General features: G+C 27.8%; 1 protein-coding gene, 1 long non-coding RNA gene and 1 pseudogene across 2 annotated transcripts; 2 read left to right on the top strand and 1 right to left on the bottom strand.

Moving 5' to 3' along the window:
* Positions 1-5184: 5184 nt before the first annotated feature.
* Positions 5185-7754, top strand: LOC126552045 (uncharacterized). The gene is made up of 2 exons (XR_007605902.1): positions 5185-5330; positions 7283-7754. It is a non-coding gene; the product is annotated as an uncharacterized LOC126552045 (long non-coding RNA).
* Positions 7755-10156: 2402 nt separating this feature from the next.
* On the top strand, positions 10157-11576 carry LOC126552511 (uncharacterized; annotated as a pseudogene).
* A 1033-nt stretch (positions 11577-12609) lies between these two features.
* On the bottom strand, positions 12610-17717 carry LOC126551847 (uncharacterized). The gene is made up of 7 exons (XM_050206156.1): positions 17206-17717; positions 14959-15085; positions 14294-14365; positions 14167-14226; positions 13332-13415; positions 13215-13274; positions 12610-13121 (listed from the first exon to the last, which is right to left on the bottom strand). Exons 2-7 carry the CDS (start codon positions 15059-15061, stop codon positions 13045-13047), a joined length of 456 nt encoding a protein of 151 aa, XP_050062113.1. The 5' UTR covers positions 15062-15085; positions 17206-17717; the 3' UTR covers positions 12610-13044.
* Positions 17718-18097: the final 380 nt, after the last annotated feature.

Below are 18097 nucleotides of genomic sequence, written 5' to 3' on the forward strand. Positions count from 1 at the left end.
AAAAAATTTGGAGGGGGTCCAACATTTTTTTAAATATATACATTCTGAACGTCACTTTTACGTATAAAATTTGATTATTATCGTTATTGAAAACATAGGTCGTCATTACAATACTCATTTTACATAAGTAACAGTTAATTATTTAATAAAAAAATTTCGATGAGGGGGTCCCCGCGGACCCCTGGACCTTCCCTTCAGTTACGGCCTTGAAAACGAGTACATAAAAATAGTACCAATACTATTAATTGTTGATATTCTGTCCATTAATAATTTAATTTATCTCTATATTATACGTTTATTGCATTTTTTTCACATTTCTTTATATTATTTTAATGCATATTTAAGTGCATACGTCATGTTCATACATTTTTTAGTGCACAAACGTCCTATCGTTTTCGTAATAATTTTTGAATCGCTAAAAGAAAAAAGACTCGCATCCAAGATTTTCAGCGCACATTCGGTTGGTTTTCAATGCACATCGCATTACCCCGGTATGCATACCGCGCTCTAGTGACGGAAATTTTTTTTTGAACGTCGTCAATCTCTTTTCTATGGTTGTCGGTAAGAGCTGATATAAGAGTAATACAAAATACACGATCTGATTTACAAAAAAAAAATAAATCTGATGTACAATGTACAAGTTGTGAAAGCGTTGTGAACGGTTTTATCGGTTTTATTATACAATTTGTAGGAATTTACACCAGGGACCTAGTCGGCGGGCTGTCGTCGCGGCCGCCGTAACGTTTCGACGGAGCGCGCGCCGTCGACGTACGACCGTCGCCGCCGCCGGCACGGGTCGCATGGGCCCCTGTTCGCCTGAAATCGTTTGTAGGTTAAACCGGACAGCAAAACGACGGCGGCCGTGGGACAGCGGTCATTATCGACGGAATGCCAATAAACGAGACAACGACGAAAAGCAAAATGAATTGTCGGTCGTAGCGCGGCGGCGACGGAACAGCACCGACGAACATATTATTACATATTATTATTATTATTCTCCGTGATCTCGGGGCGTCGTGGCAACCTGTAATCACCCTGTTGCCCGGTGACGTGCGTATCGGCAACAGCCCGAAGACTGTGGTGGGGGCGATACGACGCGTTATCGTCTACAACACTCGAGAACAATTAATCGATTTCAGAGCGATTCGTGCTGTACAACAATATAATATTATGCTCCGTTTCTCTATGTATTTTTTTTTTTTTTTTATTTACCTATTTATTTTCCCGATCTCTTCGAAAACTATACTGGAAAATTCTTACTTTTGACCTCTACGGCTCTGTAATGCACCAAGGACCTTGCCATAGGAAACCACCTATGAAGTTTAAAATTGAAGCATTATTTCGACGAGTTGTGATGTGCACAGACACAAAAACAAAATCGAAAACAAAACCATAAATAAAAAGCTCAGTTAAATTCGAATCCAATGACAGGGGTATCATTGTATACGAAAAACGATTCTGAATGGAGATTATTTGTCATCCTAGGATAAAATATATATTCCGATTTTCCATGGGTTTGGCTTACAAAAATTAAAAAAGAAGCTGAGCGTTGACCTATTAAAAATATTTTATCCTTCAAGTTTAAATTTTTACGAAATCCAAAATTCACGAATAAATAACGATTACATATGTCTGTATAATCAAACAATTTTAGATTTTTATTATAGTTAAAACTTAAAAATTATTAGTCGTAGAAATTTGAAACATCAGTTGTTTAAATTGGCATTTTCTATACAAGATTTATTTTTTGGGTATTCAGGTCATTAAAACATAAACCTGCACTTTTAAATTTTGTGTTCAATTTTTAACTACAAAATAATTTGTAAAAAATATTGGTTGGTATGTAATACAAACAATTTTATGAATTTTCAACTATAAAATTACTTGTAAATTTTGAACTTATTTTCAATACAATAACAACAACTTATAAGAAACGTTGTATTAAATTTTCAAGTTTTTTTGATTACCCAACATTTTTTTATCGACACTTCAAAAAAAAATTCTTAGAACAATCGAAAATTTTCGTTGTCTATAAATACCTCAAAAAAATCTAAAATATTTTGAAACTTTAGCAGTATACAGACAACACTAATATAAACATTTGATGAAAATTTTAAGTATTTACAGTGATTCGTCTTTGAGTTACAATCATGTAAAAAAATCGACTTTGTCGAAAACTGATTTTGCGTAAAAATTCCCGTTTTTCCGTCATTTTTTTTTTTTTTATTTTTCCCAATTTTTTTAAAACCGTTAGAAAATTCTTACTTTTGAACTCTATATTGCATCAAGGATATTCACTTTGCCATCAGAAACCACTCCGAAAATTGAAATTGAAGCATTATTTCGACAAGTTAAGCTGTAAAAAATACACATAAAAATTGTAGTCAATTTACATTCAAAAATTTTTTTTAAATAATTAAAATTGTAACATAAAGTATTATAAATAGCAAAATAACGTTCAACCAACTCATTGTGTTACGGTTGTGGTGTTAAAATGATATCCCGATACAATAACGAGCGTATAGAACTATAGACAAACGGCAATTGGCAATCTTAGTTTTAGTATGGATTTTGAAAAAAGTTAAAAAGTTATCAAATGCTTAACAATATAACAATATGTAACTACACTACAATGAGTATGCTGTTCAATGTTCACAAATCGGTTACAAAAACGTTTTTGGACTAAGTAAGTGTTTTATGGTTTGTTAAAATGTGATTAATAAAGGTCAATATAAATTTTGAATTTGCAGAACATATAAAAACAACCAACAATAAAACTCTTTTAAAGTAAAGTTTACCAATTTTCACGATTATAAAGCCCAAGATAAATATTTATACATTTTCTATTCATCTTATTGCATATTATTGTGAAAACTAAGTAATTTTACACGTTGAGTGTTGACATTTGACATCATTTCTTGTAATAGTCGGTAACATTTTTTGGTGAATGAGGACGCCATAACGTAAACACGTTTCGTCGAACGAGTTAGTAAACAACTTAACTTACTAAAATAGAGACTTCGGTGAATACGTTAGAGTCGCCCACAGAAATAGTTAATAATAAATAATTGTAAATACAGCTCGGATTTATATGCACTAAAAAGTATCAAAATATGCCATATAATATGCAGTAAAAATCATTAAAATATACAGTAAAATCATAAAAATATTCAACAAATCAACAGTAAAAATTATTATTATATGCAACAAATATGCATTTACAAAATTTATATTTAAAAATTCAAAGTTGTATTAAGTTTGAAAAAAATATAAGATAATAAAATATAAATGAATAAAAAAGAACACGTATAAATAAAATAAATACATAAATATTACTGTTTAAAAATAAAATAAATTATACAACTCAAAATGTGTTTTGATTCTTTAGTGTTGAAATTAATTATTAAAAGATATTCAAGTAAAGTATTTTCCTCGGTAAAACTATGCCGTCTATCTGTTAATAAATGCTTGTATATCGAAAATGATCGTTCACAATGAACTGAAGTTATTGTGGTAAATTTAAAAAAGCTTAAAATCATTAGGTCTTGATAATTATTATAACTATACAAATTACATATAATTATATTATAAAATTAAATGTATTACATCGATAACGACGATATGCCGATACAACGATCACATTACAGTAGATGAACTATTTCTTTTAATACAATAGAATTACCTCAGCTATTTCTAATGTATATATAATATTTTGCATATAATGCGTATTTTAAATTAAGATAGCTAAAACCGTGTCGCTAATTCTGCGTCCTATCCCTATGTACCGACCAAAATTTTTTCGCTACAGCGCATTTATTGAAAAATATGTAACAAATATGAATTTGTAGACAAATATGCAAAAATATGCAAAATAAAAATTAAACAGTGAATTCAAATTAGTATGATTCGTGAAGATTATTAACAAAAATATAAAAAAGTGAAAAGAAAAAAAATATGCAAAAACATACCTACAAATCCGGGCTCTAATTATAAATATAAATATTATATTAAAGGTCCTAAATAGGCCGGTGTCACATTTGTGGAATATCCACAGCGGACGTTCCGCGGTGGAATTTTCGCAATATCGAAATTCAAATATTTAGGTATTTAAATACTACTGAACACATTACAGCGGAATTTCCGCACGGAAAAAATAAAAACGCTACATGTCGTGATTATTCCGCTGCGGATATTCCGCAAGTGTGACACCAGCCTTAATTATTATCTATATCTGTGTAGTCGCCTTTTAAACGAATTTCCTCCTATAAGCCATAGATTTGTTACGGACCACGTACTGTCCGTACTGATATTACATATAAGATGGTGTGATGACACATTTTTACATATAGACTATAGTAATTAATACAGGCATGCGAGGACAAGAGAGTGTGGAATATCTTATGAATAAAATAATTTAACAATTAAAGTAGAAATAATACGTCTCTTTGATAGGTAAGTCAAAACTCGATGTCTCTTCGTAAGAATCGTGTATAAGAATGCACAAGCAGTATTTTCGATACCCACTCCTATATTATGACAATCACATAAAAGGAAGGTAGAGACAAGGCTCGGCATACGTTAAGACGGTTGGGAATATTACAACACTCAGAAGCACACAACTCAGGTCGTAACGCCACTCAAATTCTATTTCATATTAAGCCTATATAGGTATTTGTAATCGTGTAAATTATCATTTCAATAAACATTTTAATTTTTAATATACACCACGACGTATTCATTCCGCACGTTGATGTACAATATATCGACCGATCGGGACGCAACAGATCTATCTTTAGACGACGTGCCTTCATTAATTGATTAAATTTATAAAATATTATTCTTAAATAGGTGTATAGGACATAGATAGGTATATCAGTGACAAGAAGTTCCCTTCATTGTTTTTAAAAATAAACCTAAGGCTTAGACTGTATAATATATTTTATTAATTAAAAGTTTTGGTTTACTATACATTATTTCTTGGGCGATGTACTGAACAATAATAATAATATTACCTATGATGTTTTTCTGCAGTACATATACCTATACATGTTGTTTTCTAAAAACGATTACGTCTTTTGGGATTTTCTGTTTATAAATTCCTTATCGACATTCGACACGACTTCCGGCGTACGATTACTGCCGAAGTGCCGCGCCGAGGCTATCGCAGTACCTATTACGTAATCGCTCGTTAGTACTCGTTACTCGTTAGCCTAATCGTTGCCAAATACTAATTATTGGCCGTGTTTAAACCATCGTTTCACCACGGCGGACCATTTTTGGCTTTATATTAGAATACTACAAATACTATAATATAATACAATACTATAATGGTAAGTAATATTTATGATTTATTGCATAATTTATTTTTTAGATTTTATTTTTAGAGGACGTCACACTCGTACGTGTGTCTCCGTCTTACAAACAACATAACATATAACATGGGTAACAAATTTTCGTTCAGCAGAATCCATTTTATGTGGTTAGAGCTTTAATGTTGGATTAAACTTAGGTACCTATATTATCAAACTTTAAGGCGAGAATATTGTCATCCCGTGTCCTATGTGAGTATGCGAGTGCAGTGAATACTGGATCCGTACGATTTCTATTCCGAGTCGGTATGAATCTTGTTTTAAATAGAATTATGTTTAGAAATTTTAACAGTTAAACTTACTTATTGATGAATATTAGAATTTACATACTTTTGACCGAAAATTAGAACTACAATAAAATATAACATAAATTAAATTCATATTAATTAGTAATACAATTCGAAATTAAAATTATATTTTAATACTTTTTTTTAAAACATAGTGAATCTTCAATTTGTTATAATAACTTCTATATAAAAGAAAATAGGTACCTACATTATTAATGTTAAATTTTTTGTGATGGCTTTTCTTGCGATTTTACTAATTAATTATCCTTAAAATTTTATATTTTTTCTTTAGCAAATGCATCCATTAAATTAACAATTTAAAGTCGACATCATACTCCCTTCGATGTTCAATATTCCCAAATTATTACAGGCATTTTTATTATGTGTGTACTGACCCGTGTTGCGTATAATACAATATGTAAATAGCTGTTCAATAAATTTTGAGGTAACGAACGCGATCGTTTAACTAGTAATTTCAAATTATACGTATTTTATATTATAAATTATAATGTATAGTTTGTTTAAAATTCATTTTTTTGATTGGAAAATTAGTAAAATTCGATTTAATCAAATGAAAAATACTTTTTATATTTTTTTAAAAACGAGATGGAAATAAAATATAAATAAGTCTCTACATATTTATATTTTTATAATTGAATAAACACTAGGACGTGAGTATAGATGTAGTGTAAGTGGTGAGTGTTGACCGTTCGAAGGTTGTAGGAACATAATATTATGATACCTATCTATATTATGTTTTTAATACGAGCTAATATTAGCTATTAATATATTTTTCTACTGATTAGCGGAACATGAATAAATGAATAACCATATACATAGGTAATATTATGTAGGTACTAGGTTTACATTTATGGGCGACGTTCAAAACAGCAAACTTGTCATTCATAATAATCACGTATTTTAGATCGTTCAATATCTGTCAAATTTTATTGAGTTTTAAATATTACTAAATAATTATTGTTTTTAAACAAATTGTCGTAAGAATAATTTAATAGGTATATGAACTCTTATAATAATAAAAAATAATTCAATTCAATATTATATTATTATAAGATAAAATAAAGTATGTGTTGTAGATAATATTTAGATTGGAATAAATTTACATTTTAGTGTTTCCAAATATTCTATTAAATTAATTTCATTCATTATTATTTTGTGATTTTGATTAAATATCAATAACTGGTGTGTGATACTGTAAACGATCCTGTGATTTTAAATAAATGTGTGTGTAGTGCGTTATAGATACAGATCAGTGTGTGGCGGTATCGAATGGCTTTATTTTGGAAAAATTGTGCAAATTTGAATGACCTTTTTTTAGTAAATTATTATGTCAACATTAAAAAAATTAAAATTATGAAAGAGGCACTATTAATTATACTAAATCAATTTAAGAGTTTATAATACCTACTTGCAATGTATTGTAGAACAAAGGTGGTTGACGCCAAATAGTTAAGAGAAAGGCAAAGAAGATGATAATACTTATGTATTGTATATTATATATATATATATATTATTTGTAATGTATGTGCAGCATACACAATTTAGATTAAATTATTTTTATAATATCGATAAAGTTTATATTTATTTTATTTTATTTTATTTTAGCAGATCAAAAAATGGACTGTTGGAATTTACATGTTATAAATTCGACCTAAAATCGGTGAATCAATAAACAAATTGTGGAGATAAGAAACAGTTCATAATTGTCCAGGCTTGTCATTACACAATTCAGTTTGGCATCATCTGCAATGGAGGTAACGATAGCAATTAGTGGGTTCAGCTGCTTGTTCGACATCCATCACGATCATAGCAAACATTTCTGATACATAATAATATGTATTCTGAATTCGAATTGTTCTTCAACATGTTAATTGGTCGTGCTCATAGTGGGGAGAGGTTATATTATACCACTCTTTAGTATATATATTTTATTGACTAACTAAATTGAAAAAACTATATAATTTATTGTTAAAAATTTCATGTATTCATCACAATTTTTCTTTGTCATTTTTAATTATTTATATATTTCAGTTAAATTTATTGATACAATAAAATATATGATAAAGTAATACAAATATATTCACTGTTACTATGGGATGATTTACTCCAAAAATTATGCTTAAGATGTTACTAATAAGTTAAGTTTAGATTTAATAATATTAAAACATAAAGAAATTGCACAAATAATATTATTTTTTAAATTAAATTGTTTTAGAAAAACATTTTTTAATGATTATGTTCTTTATAATTATGTTTCTATTATCTACTTACTTAAGAGTACATTAACAATAACCTACACTTATTCTGTATACATATTATTTAAAATATTTTTATAAGGTAGACATTATTTAATTTTCTTTAAATTATATGACTTCATAGTAAATCATTTAATTTACACATTTCAATGTTTTTAATAAAATAACTATACATTTATCTCTAATATTTTTTCCATTTACATAAGGAACATTAAAATATTTTCAATTTGATCAATTTTATTTATACTTACAGTAATTCATTATTTAACTTCTACAAATTGTATTCATTGATAACAAGGATAAGTGTATTTTTATGAATGCAAACAACATTTAACTCTATTATTTTGTACAATTAGTTTTAACTATTCAACACTGATATTTTTAATTCCAATGTTGTCAACTATTTTATGCTTATAAGTTATAACATAACTTTAAATTGTGCAGTACTAATAGAACCACAAGTCAGGTTTTTAATTTATTATATTTTTACACTTTAATACGTGTATTTTTCATTTTATACAATATTAAATATACTATTATAGTATATTAATTTTTCACAAAATAAATTATAGTCACATCACAAATGATAGAAAAGCTGGGGAGACTTTCCCTCCAAGTTGCGCCTATAGTTGCAACTTCTACGTACACAATACACATCACATAATATGTAAATATTATGTTTCAAAGATATTTGATAAAGACTTGTTGAGTTTTTATGTAGCTTGACAGCTGACAGAAATAAGAAATGTGAACAACATTTTTTATTTAAAATGTTGTTTAAAAAGTTTACATTGCATGTATAATATAATAAAATAAAAGTATATTTTGAGAAAATGTGTATAAAAAATTTTTACTATCATTATTCTACTGCATTAATAAAAAATATTTATACTTTAACTTTAAAGAGAATATTTTAAAATTATGCATTTAGTTCCCAATAACTAAAACAACTATTTTTTTAGCAAGTATAAATACATTTTTATTTACATTTTTAAAAAAAAAAACTATTAAATAGGTTATATAAATTGTATTTATAAGCTTTGGCATGTTGCCTAACCCTAATATATTACTATAGGCTATATCAATATATACTTGCTGATTTTATAGATTGATAGACCATTTAAGCTCTAAATTTTTTTCATATACAATGATAGGCAAATCATTGAATTCAAATTTAATACATTCAACATATTATCACAGTGACCTACTCATTATTTACTGTACTGTAGAGCGGTACTTATATTATATCTACCCACTTGATAACCTTTTATTTAATACTGACATTTTTAGTTATTGTAAACGAATTTAATAAAGTACATATTATCTACATATACTATTAGCTGTATCAAAATTGATCATTTTGAAAAGAAAAATAGAGTAATAGTATTTGGCCATCTGACTATGTATTAAAAATTATAAACACAATGTATATATTTTTAGTAATGAAGGTTTGAATTCCGACCTCCATCTCCCCTTTTCTTGGGATTTGATTTTGCATATTTTATATTAAATATATATACCAGGAGTGGCCAACTTTTATGAACCTATGAGTTTTTTTAGGTTGTTATGATTGAAAAATAAAAAAAAAGTAGTTAATCGCCGCGATCGATTGGTATATTTATACATACATATATATATATATAAAAATGTTATACGGTCGGGGAGGGTTGGATTTATTCCCCGCCCCTTGAAAATCGTGTACAACCGTCACAGTAGTCGCAATATCTGCCACTTCCAGACAATCGAGTCCCCCTACAATAATATTGTTGCCGACGACCGGTGATCTAGCACTTCAGGTCCGCAGGGCGTGGTTCATTCGACGAATACTCGATCAACGTCGTCATGACCTATTTAAAGGGGGAGGAGAAGGATAATCCTGTATTCTTGTATACATATAACTTTATTTTATATAGTTGTGTATCGCTATCACTGTTCACGGAACAGCTGATATTGTTTATGCGGAACACCGAACACTTCGTCTGTCATTGTCATAATCGCCACGGATTTAAAATACCGTATTTATATGGGGACTTTTTACGTGTATGAAACATAGACGTATATTATAACGACTAGACAGCCGACCATCCTCAAGCGCGGCTGTGCCAAAGGTTGATGTTTGTACGCTATATTGATGAACGGGAATGTTTACATTTTTTTTTTTTTTTTATGATAACACGATATTGATAACTGAAAAAACCGATGCGGCTCGAAGTCTAATACTAAAATGTCTTCTCATCGAGTTTTGGCTAATAATACTTTCGTGTTAATTTTGTAATAATGGTTAATTCGTGTTGTGTACACGGTTGTTATAATCGTCAAGGAAAAACTGTCGATTCCCGAAAAATACACTTTATTTTCGTAAGTATCTGTCGAAATACAAAATAAATAACGAATATAGTCATAAATTAAAAATCTAATTTATGTATAGCTTACGTGCAGCCACTTTACCAAATGATTAATTGATATTTCTCATTTAGATTTCCTTTAAAAGATCCAGAGAGAGTAGACAAATGGTTGTTAGCAATTAGACGTAAAGGCTTCACCTCTACTAAGTAAAGCAAAACTTGCAGTGAACATTTTGTATGTGATGACTTCAGATCGAATGTTGGTGGAAGTTATCGTCTAGATTTGAAAAAAAATGTTGTACCTTCAGTGTTTACTTGTACTACAGAACTAAATTATTAAACCTAACAAACTGATACTCTCAAAATCAGCTAATTAGAGCCAGTTAATTTAGCAACATTTAGATCTCCAAGCTCAGTTAAACTTAAAGATATTTATATACTAACCACCATTTATACATGTTAATGTTCATATTCTTAGGACTCCTTCAAAAAAGATAAGAGAACTGCTAATTTCTCCATCCTTAAAATGAAAATTACCAAATACTATCAGAAAGAAAGTTTTCTATATAAAAAAAATTAAATTATTACAACAAACAGTTAAAAGTGTAAAAATATTGTAATTAAGAACCTTACCGATTTAATAGGAAGTACGAAAAAAATGGAATTAGCACTTATAATGGCAAGGATTGTTCTTTATAATTTTATGTTATTCATACAATTTATTATTATATTGTTAGCAGTATTGTACAGAAGACGAACTTAAATTGTGTATCATGATGAGAATATCTTCTATTGCAAAGGTGTGACCATGACTATATCTGTAACCTATACAGTGCCGGCAGTAGATTCATTGCGAGTAAACAAATATGCGCCTTTCTCCATTTAAATAGTAGTCATTTGATATGTGCCTCGCCCCTCTTTCAATAAGCGCCTTGGGCGTATGCCCATGTTACCCACCCCTAACGCCGGCCCTGAACCTATATCCAAGTCTTAAACATTTTAAAAATAGAGGTGGTCATGTATCATGTTCAGATAGTTTTCCAAATGTGAAATGATATTTTATTTGTATACTAAAAATTTAAAAAAAAACTTATTTTAACTATTATTACTTAATGTTATTAAAATGTTAGTTTAGAATTTCAGACTATAATAAATTCCCTTTGCTAAATTGTAAAAATGTTTCTATACTTGATTGACCACATAAATTATTATCAATAACCATCATTGCTAAAAAATTCTTTTAAATCCGTTTTCAAAATATTATACAGAATCAATAAATGAGGTAAATAAATTCCATATCCTAACAAAAACAATTATTTATTGTAATCAATAATTTTAACCTTTATTTTAACTGTATAAACTATTTTGTTTTATTTTTAATATGATTGTTTTAAGTGTTTTAATATTATAAAAATGTATTGTAAACAAGTACCTATAATAATTTATAATATGTAAACACCATTTTAATGTAAAACATGTTTTTGTTTGGTACATATTTATAGTTGAAATTTTTATAATATATTGTGTGTGCATTGATAACATATTTATTTTATTAAGTAATATTGCCTTTTGCAATTCTTCCTTTTAAATGTCTTTATTACTTCAAGTCTATAACATTCAGTGGACAATCCGTACATAATAACTCAGAAGAGATGACACCTAACCAGTGCTTTGCTGTTTTATTTAACAAATTATTTGTCATGTTATTCATTATAAATTACAATTTTCTACTGAGTTGACAATACTTTTTATTATTATCCAATATTATTACTACATAAAAATTTTAATATTGCCGTTTAGGCATATAACGATTTTACCTTCAAAGATAAACCAAAGTCGGCCATCTAGTTATTTATATGTGTCTGTATGATACGAAATCAATTCATATCATGAACAAACTCCAAAACTCTTAAACAATGTAAAATCTGGCTTAGCACTATTAATAAACAGAAAAATATAAAAAAATAGGTATTCCCTATTATTATTTGAGGTACACCAACGAATACATTTATATGAAGCTATAAAACACCATACATTTTTACCCATTACTTAAATTGTAATAAATTTATCAAACCATGACAAAACAGGTTAATCTATAGCAGTTAAATTAAGAATACTCATTAGAGCCGTAACTAACCCAAATGACAGCTTTAGAAAATTCAGTATAAGTCAATATATTATAAATCTTAGGTGTAGACATCATTGGTGGATCGAATTTAAATTTCAAATGACCCAATTTCATATTATGTATTATATTTTTGGTCTAATATACATTATTAACTTAAAACAAGGTTATGATATAAATAAAATGTAACTCAAAGAACCAGGAGGTCGGGCTTTAGCATGTTATTTGACGATACTAGCACGAATTGGTACTATCTTCATAGAAAAGTTGACACAGCTACGTCAAAATTGTGTCGTTCGGTCTGCCACTAGTAGACGTAGAAACCTTAAAATATATAATTCCAAAAAGCCACAAAATGAGTTATTGTTAATCATCCAAGGCAGAAATTGTGTGGCTCGTCCATTATGATAAGATTAATAGAAAGCAGATTACAACATAAGACTGAATTTATAGTTTTTTTACATAGAATTTAGATTTTATTGAAAAATCTACAGTCTTAACTTAATACTAACAAAATAAGTAAAAAATACCTCAACAAAAATATATAATAAAAATGGTATTTTAGACATATTATACATTTTAAAAAAAATAGGATAATTAATACAAAGTTTGATTAAAAAGTTATGGTTTTACAAATTGTTTTTATGGTACTGCATCTTCTTTTGATGTAGAGGTACTGGTAATTTTCATGCGGTTAAATCTTGGTATTCTAGCATAACCTATAAATTATAAAAAAAAAAAAATCAATTTAATAGTAATTTAATTATTAGTTAAGATAAGATATTAATATTTTTTACAATTTGTGTTCTTACTTAAATAATCGGGTTCATCACTATCATCATCAATTTCACAATCAACAACTGGTCCAACACCTAGTAAAAGAAAAATTTATAATAACAAATAAAAATTAATCATAAATATATACTTACCATATGGCAAAAATCTTGTTTTTTTTGGTCGAGTTTTTAGTTTTCTTGTGCGAATTTTAAATGTTTTTGGTCTGCTTACATATCCTAAAAAATAAAATGAAAATATTAATCAGAAATTATTGTCTGCAATAAATTTATATTAATTAAGGTATATCAACTATATAGGCTCAAATTAAAAAAAAAAAAAAGATTTCTATTAATTAAACTATATATGACACATTCTAATAACTTAATACCTATAGTATATTCAAAATAAGACCGTGACCAGGTAGCGACCAGTTTTCGTCAGGCGATGGTCAGACGCTCAGTCCTTGGGTCCTAACCTTGGTATTCCGATCGGGTAAGCTAGCACTGCGGAACGAGACCACGCCCATGCGCCAGAAGTTGGCATCCTGGTCACAGTCTTATTTTGAATAAAGTATAAGTCTCTCAAATAACAGGAATACATTTTATTATAAATCATTTTTTTTTTTAGAATTTAGTATTTTATTTATTTAAAATCTATCGTCAAATTCAGATCTTAATAAGAAAAGCCACTTTTCAACTGACTAAAGATTGAAAAGATAACATAAATTACAAAAAGGATTATTAATTATTACAGATTACCAATATAATAGTTAATAAATTTAAAAATCAGGAATTTTGATGACTAAATATTGTTTCAGTAAAAAATATATTTTTAATTTATTTTTAAAACATTAGTTATTATTTATTAATTTTATTATTATTTGTTATTATTTATTAGTTATTATAGTATATTGTACAATTAAAATATAATTATGGTAATTTATTAAGTTAAATTAAATATTTCTAGTTTTAAAGTTTTTGTTCTTACTTATATAATCAGGTTCATCACTATCATCATCAATTTCACAATCAACAACTGGTCCAACACCTTGTAAAAGAAAAAAATAATAAAAAACTAAGAAACTAAATAACATTAATTATAAATATATTCTTACCATATGGTAAAAATTGTTTTTTTTCCAATAGACAATCTTGATTTTTTTGCATTTCTTCTATACCATTATATTCTACAAAATAAAAATATCTATGAAAATTGTTATATAATATAATAATAAATTAATAAATTGAGTATTAATAATGGTACCTAAAAAAGAATTATGATAATATTTTATAATGCATTTCTTGTAAATTCTTTATTTTATACATAAATAACAACTGTAATAGTAAATTCTTCATATTAACTTTTAAAAGCTATACCTACTCAATTTCAGATTTTAATACAATTTGGCACTTTTCTATAAATTTCAGATTAAAAAGAAGATATAAATGAAATTAATGCAAAATTCTGATAGAACAGTGAACTATTCACTTCATAAACTATTTTAATGAGTATGCATTGTTTTTTTTAAGTCACTTTAATTTGGAATTAATTGATTAAGTAGCAAATTCTATTATAAAAAAATTCTAACCCTAAACTATACTTTAAAATTTAAATAGACAATAGTTACCTATAATAATAAGGATTAAGATACAGCAATATAATATCAACTCTATGTATACTACCATCCACATTATTAGTTATTACTTATTACTAGTTTATTATTTATTACAAAAACATATAAAAATATTATGAATAATATTACTTTTTTTTAACAATTACCTGAAATGTTAACTTCTTCAATGTTAACTTTTTCAGAGTTAACTTCTTCAGTGTTTATTTTTGAAACTTCATTCTCAATAGATTTAGAATTGTTTTCTTCCATGGTTATTTTAATATGTAGAATAACCTAAACATAAAAATTACAAAAATAAAACACTTAATAAAATATAACATGTTTTTAATTTTTATACAAGCAAAAAATATTTTATAAAAATATTGTAAATTAGTACACTTTATTTAATATTTTATACTTAAGCAACATTTTTCAATACAAATATGAAATTTAAGATATGATTGCTTCAAGTATTCCGTCAACAATTGACAACACAAATTAAAGTACAAACAAAACTATACCAGGGTTTTACATTATTACTGATGTTATTCAACATATAAATCAAAAAACAAATCTTGTTGAATTGGATGTATTACTAGCATTGTTATGCTGAAGAGATGTCAAGAGGTGATGTATTGGTGTTATACAAACCATCTTAAAATAACTTAAGTCAAGCAAAACGAAGAAGTGAACCAACATACAACCAAGCTTATGTGCAGAAAGAGGTAGATGACTCAAATTTAAGTTGATAATACTACCTTTGAGAAAGGTTATCAATAGGGCTGGGATTTTAATGCCCCAAAAAATCTTAATAAATGCAAAAATGACTTAAAATAACTCAAAAATTGCAATATAAAAATGCATTTATATTTATTATACCTTAATAAAAAAATTTAAAAAAAATTGTACAATTAATTTTTTGTTATTGTACGTTGTTACTTGTTTTGTTTTGTTGTATTTCTGTTTTCTTAATCATTCAGTATAAAATAATAATTAAAAAAAAAAAAAATATTTAATATTTTAACTTGTTTTTGCTAGTACGTATTAGCCAATAGGTATATAACTGCGATAATTTAAATGAAAAGTCCTAGCTATGATAAAATTGTTATCGACGATAATCGTTTGTCGTGCTATATTATTTATAAATCGTACCATGACGCGACGGCAGTTTGCCAAAAATATCTTGTTAATCGCAGCCCCTAGTTATCAATTTAAATATTTTGGAGTAAGTATAATTATGTATGAGGAAATAAAAAACGGATTAACAGGCACTAATAAGTGCTACTACAGTTTATAAAATCTATTTAAATAAAATATCATATTTTACGAATCAAAGAAAACTCTATAGTCTATTCTCTAGCTAATTTTGATCGATTTTAACAAATAATTGTGGAAATTGGTTGACTAACAAGGGAATCCACTAGTCTATTTATTTTTAAGAAAAACATACAGAAGACAGATGAACAAATCATTAAACAAGTACTAGTAGGAGAAATTAAAGGTAAAAAACATCTAGGTAGACCTAAAACAAGATGGAGATGACTTTGTCATGAAAAATCTAAAATCATTACAAGGAGTTCAAGTAGACAGACAGTCATGATTTATGGTAGAGAAGAATGGAAAACGTTTATAATGGCCCTTTAAGCTATACCTGATATTGATGCTTGAATTGTTAAAAATAAAAATAAATAAACATACAGTGAAACCAATAAATCTTCCTCAAATACTTAACTTATGATAATTTATACATAAAAGTTAAATAAATAATTTATTTATCTTTTAACAATACTAACTAGTTTATTAAGTTATCTACTATCTAATAGCAAATGTTGACTAAATGACTGAAGCATGAGTACTCTCATTCATCGTATTATATCATAAATTATAATATTAAATATTAAAAAATGTTACATTTAGTTTCTACGAAAGCCATAATATTTTATAAAATATTAGTTGACTAATAGTACTAATCAGCTAAAAAATTGTCATAGGTAGGTACATTGTACACAGTACAGCACAGTACAAATATGAATCGTCAACAAAGTGCAATATAGAAAGAGCACGCCCCGGGCCATCAGTACCGAGGTCGATGAAATAGCTCTTATTACAGTCGGTGTTGCGCTGTGATAATACTGTTTAACTAACGCTTTCACATGCCTGGAGAATTTTTCGCAGCTGCCAATATTTATTAGTGAATAGAACTAATATTATAAGCAAAAAAAACCCTATGTGTCTACCGACTGTTGAGTTAACCAAACAAAGCATTCCCATAACATCTATTTATATGGTTAACAAATTAACAAAAACCAAAACATAGTAATCAAAAATATTTTATCACAGGTTTTATATCTAAATAGGTACTTCAAATATAGCATACAATATACGACTAGGCTAATGCAGTATTATTTACTTACCAGCTAAATGATAAAACAACAAGACGATTTGTAGCGGCGTATTGGAAGTGGAACACACACACAATATACACCCGTACGTTTTTCACGATATCGACATAAAATAGGTAGCGTACAAAGGTACCTAAATATTATCGATAATTTGCGAAACTGTAAAACACGATAAACCGTCAAGACTACACTTCGTGTGATCGAACCGGAGCAACCACGAGTTCGGTTAAAAAATCATTAACAAAAAACTGACGATTGAGGTGTCGGTACACACGTTAGATTTCTTATTTGATCTTTATGCGCGTAAAAATAAAGTTAACACCGCAACAATGTTAGAATTCACTAAGGGATGTGAATAATATTCTAAAAACCTTGAGAATTAAGGAACCGACGCGCGTTGAGAAGAACACCAACATCAACAAACGTTAGAGGTAAACAACACAACAGGTCCACCCGCCATGGAAGATAGAATAAAAAGCGTAAACAACGTAAAAAACAGCGTCCGTGATAAAAAATGTTTTCAAGACGTTTGTGCTGATAAAGATAATACGCGTACACTGAGATAGATAAGAATATATTATGTTGGAGCGGGGACTCGGTCGTAAAAACGAGCCGTCCCGTTTGACGTAACCCCCACCATCGAAGGGCAAAACATTTCATTTTTACACAGCAAAATACGATGAAATTGTAAATAATGATTTATTTTCATTCATATAATCGCTGAGATATTTGCTCAAATGTCTTTAAAAGTGAATTATCTATCTCATACTACTAAAAAGTAAAAAGATAATAAACCATCAGCTGCCACAACATAACAAAATTAAAAATATAATGGTCAACAAGAATATTATAATATTAGTGGTATTTATTTATTAATTCAGCCTCCTGCCATTTGAAATTATAA

This window comes from Aphis gossypii, chromosome X (genome assembly GCF_020184175.1).
Source record: "Aphis gossypii isolate Hap1 chromosome X, ASM2018417v2, whole genome shotgun sequence".
Classification (NCBI taxonomy): domain Eukaryota; kingdom Metazoa; phylum Arthropoda; class Insecta; order Hemiptera; family Aphididae; genus Aphis; species Aphis gossypii.

Excerpts from the sequence above, each read along its gene's own strand:
- LOC126551847 (XM_050206156.1), bottom strand. The coding sequence starts at position 15,061 with ATGGAAGAAAACAATTCTAAATCTATTGAGAATGAAGTTTCAAAAATA. Across the intron at positions 14,366-14,958 it reads TGAAGAAGTTAACATTTCAG|AATATAATGGTATAGAAGAA; the intron begins GTAATTGTTAAA and ends TTTATTTTGTAG. Across the intron at positions 14,227-14,293 it reads AAAACAATTTTTACCATATG|GTGTTGGACCAGTTGTTGAT; the intron begins GTAAGAATATAT and ends TTCTTTTACAAG.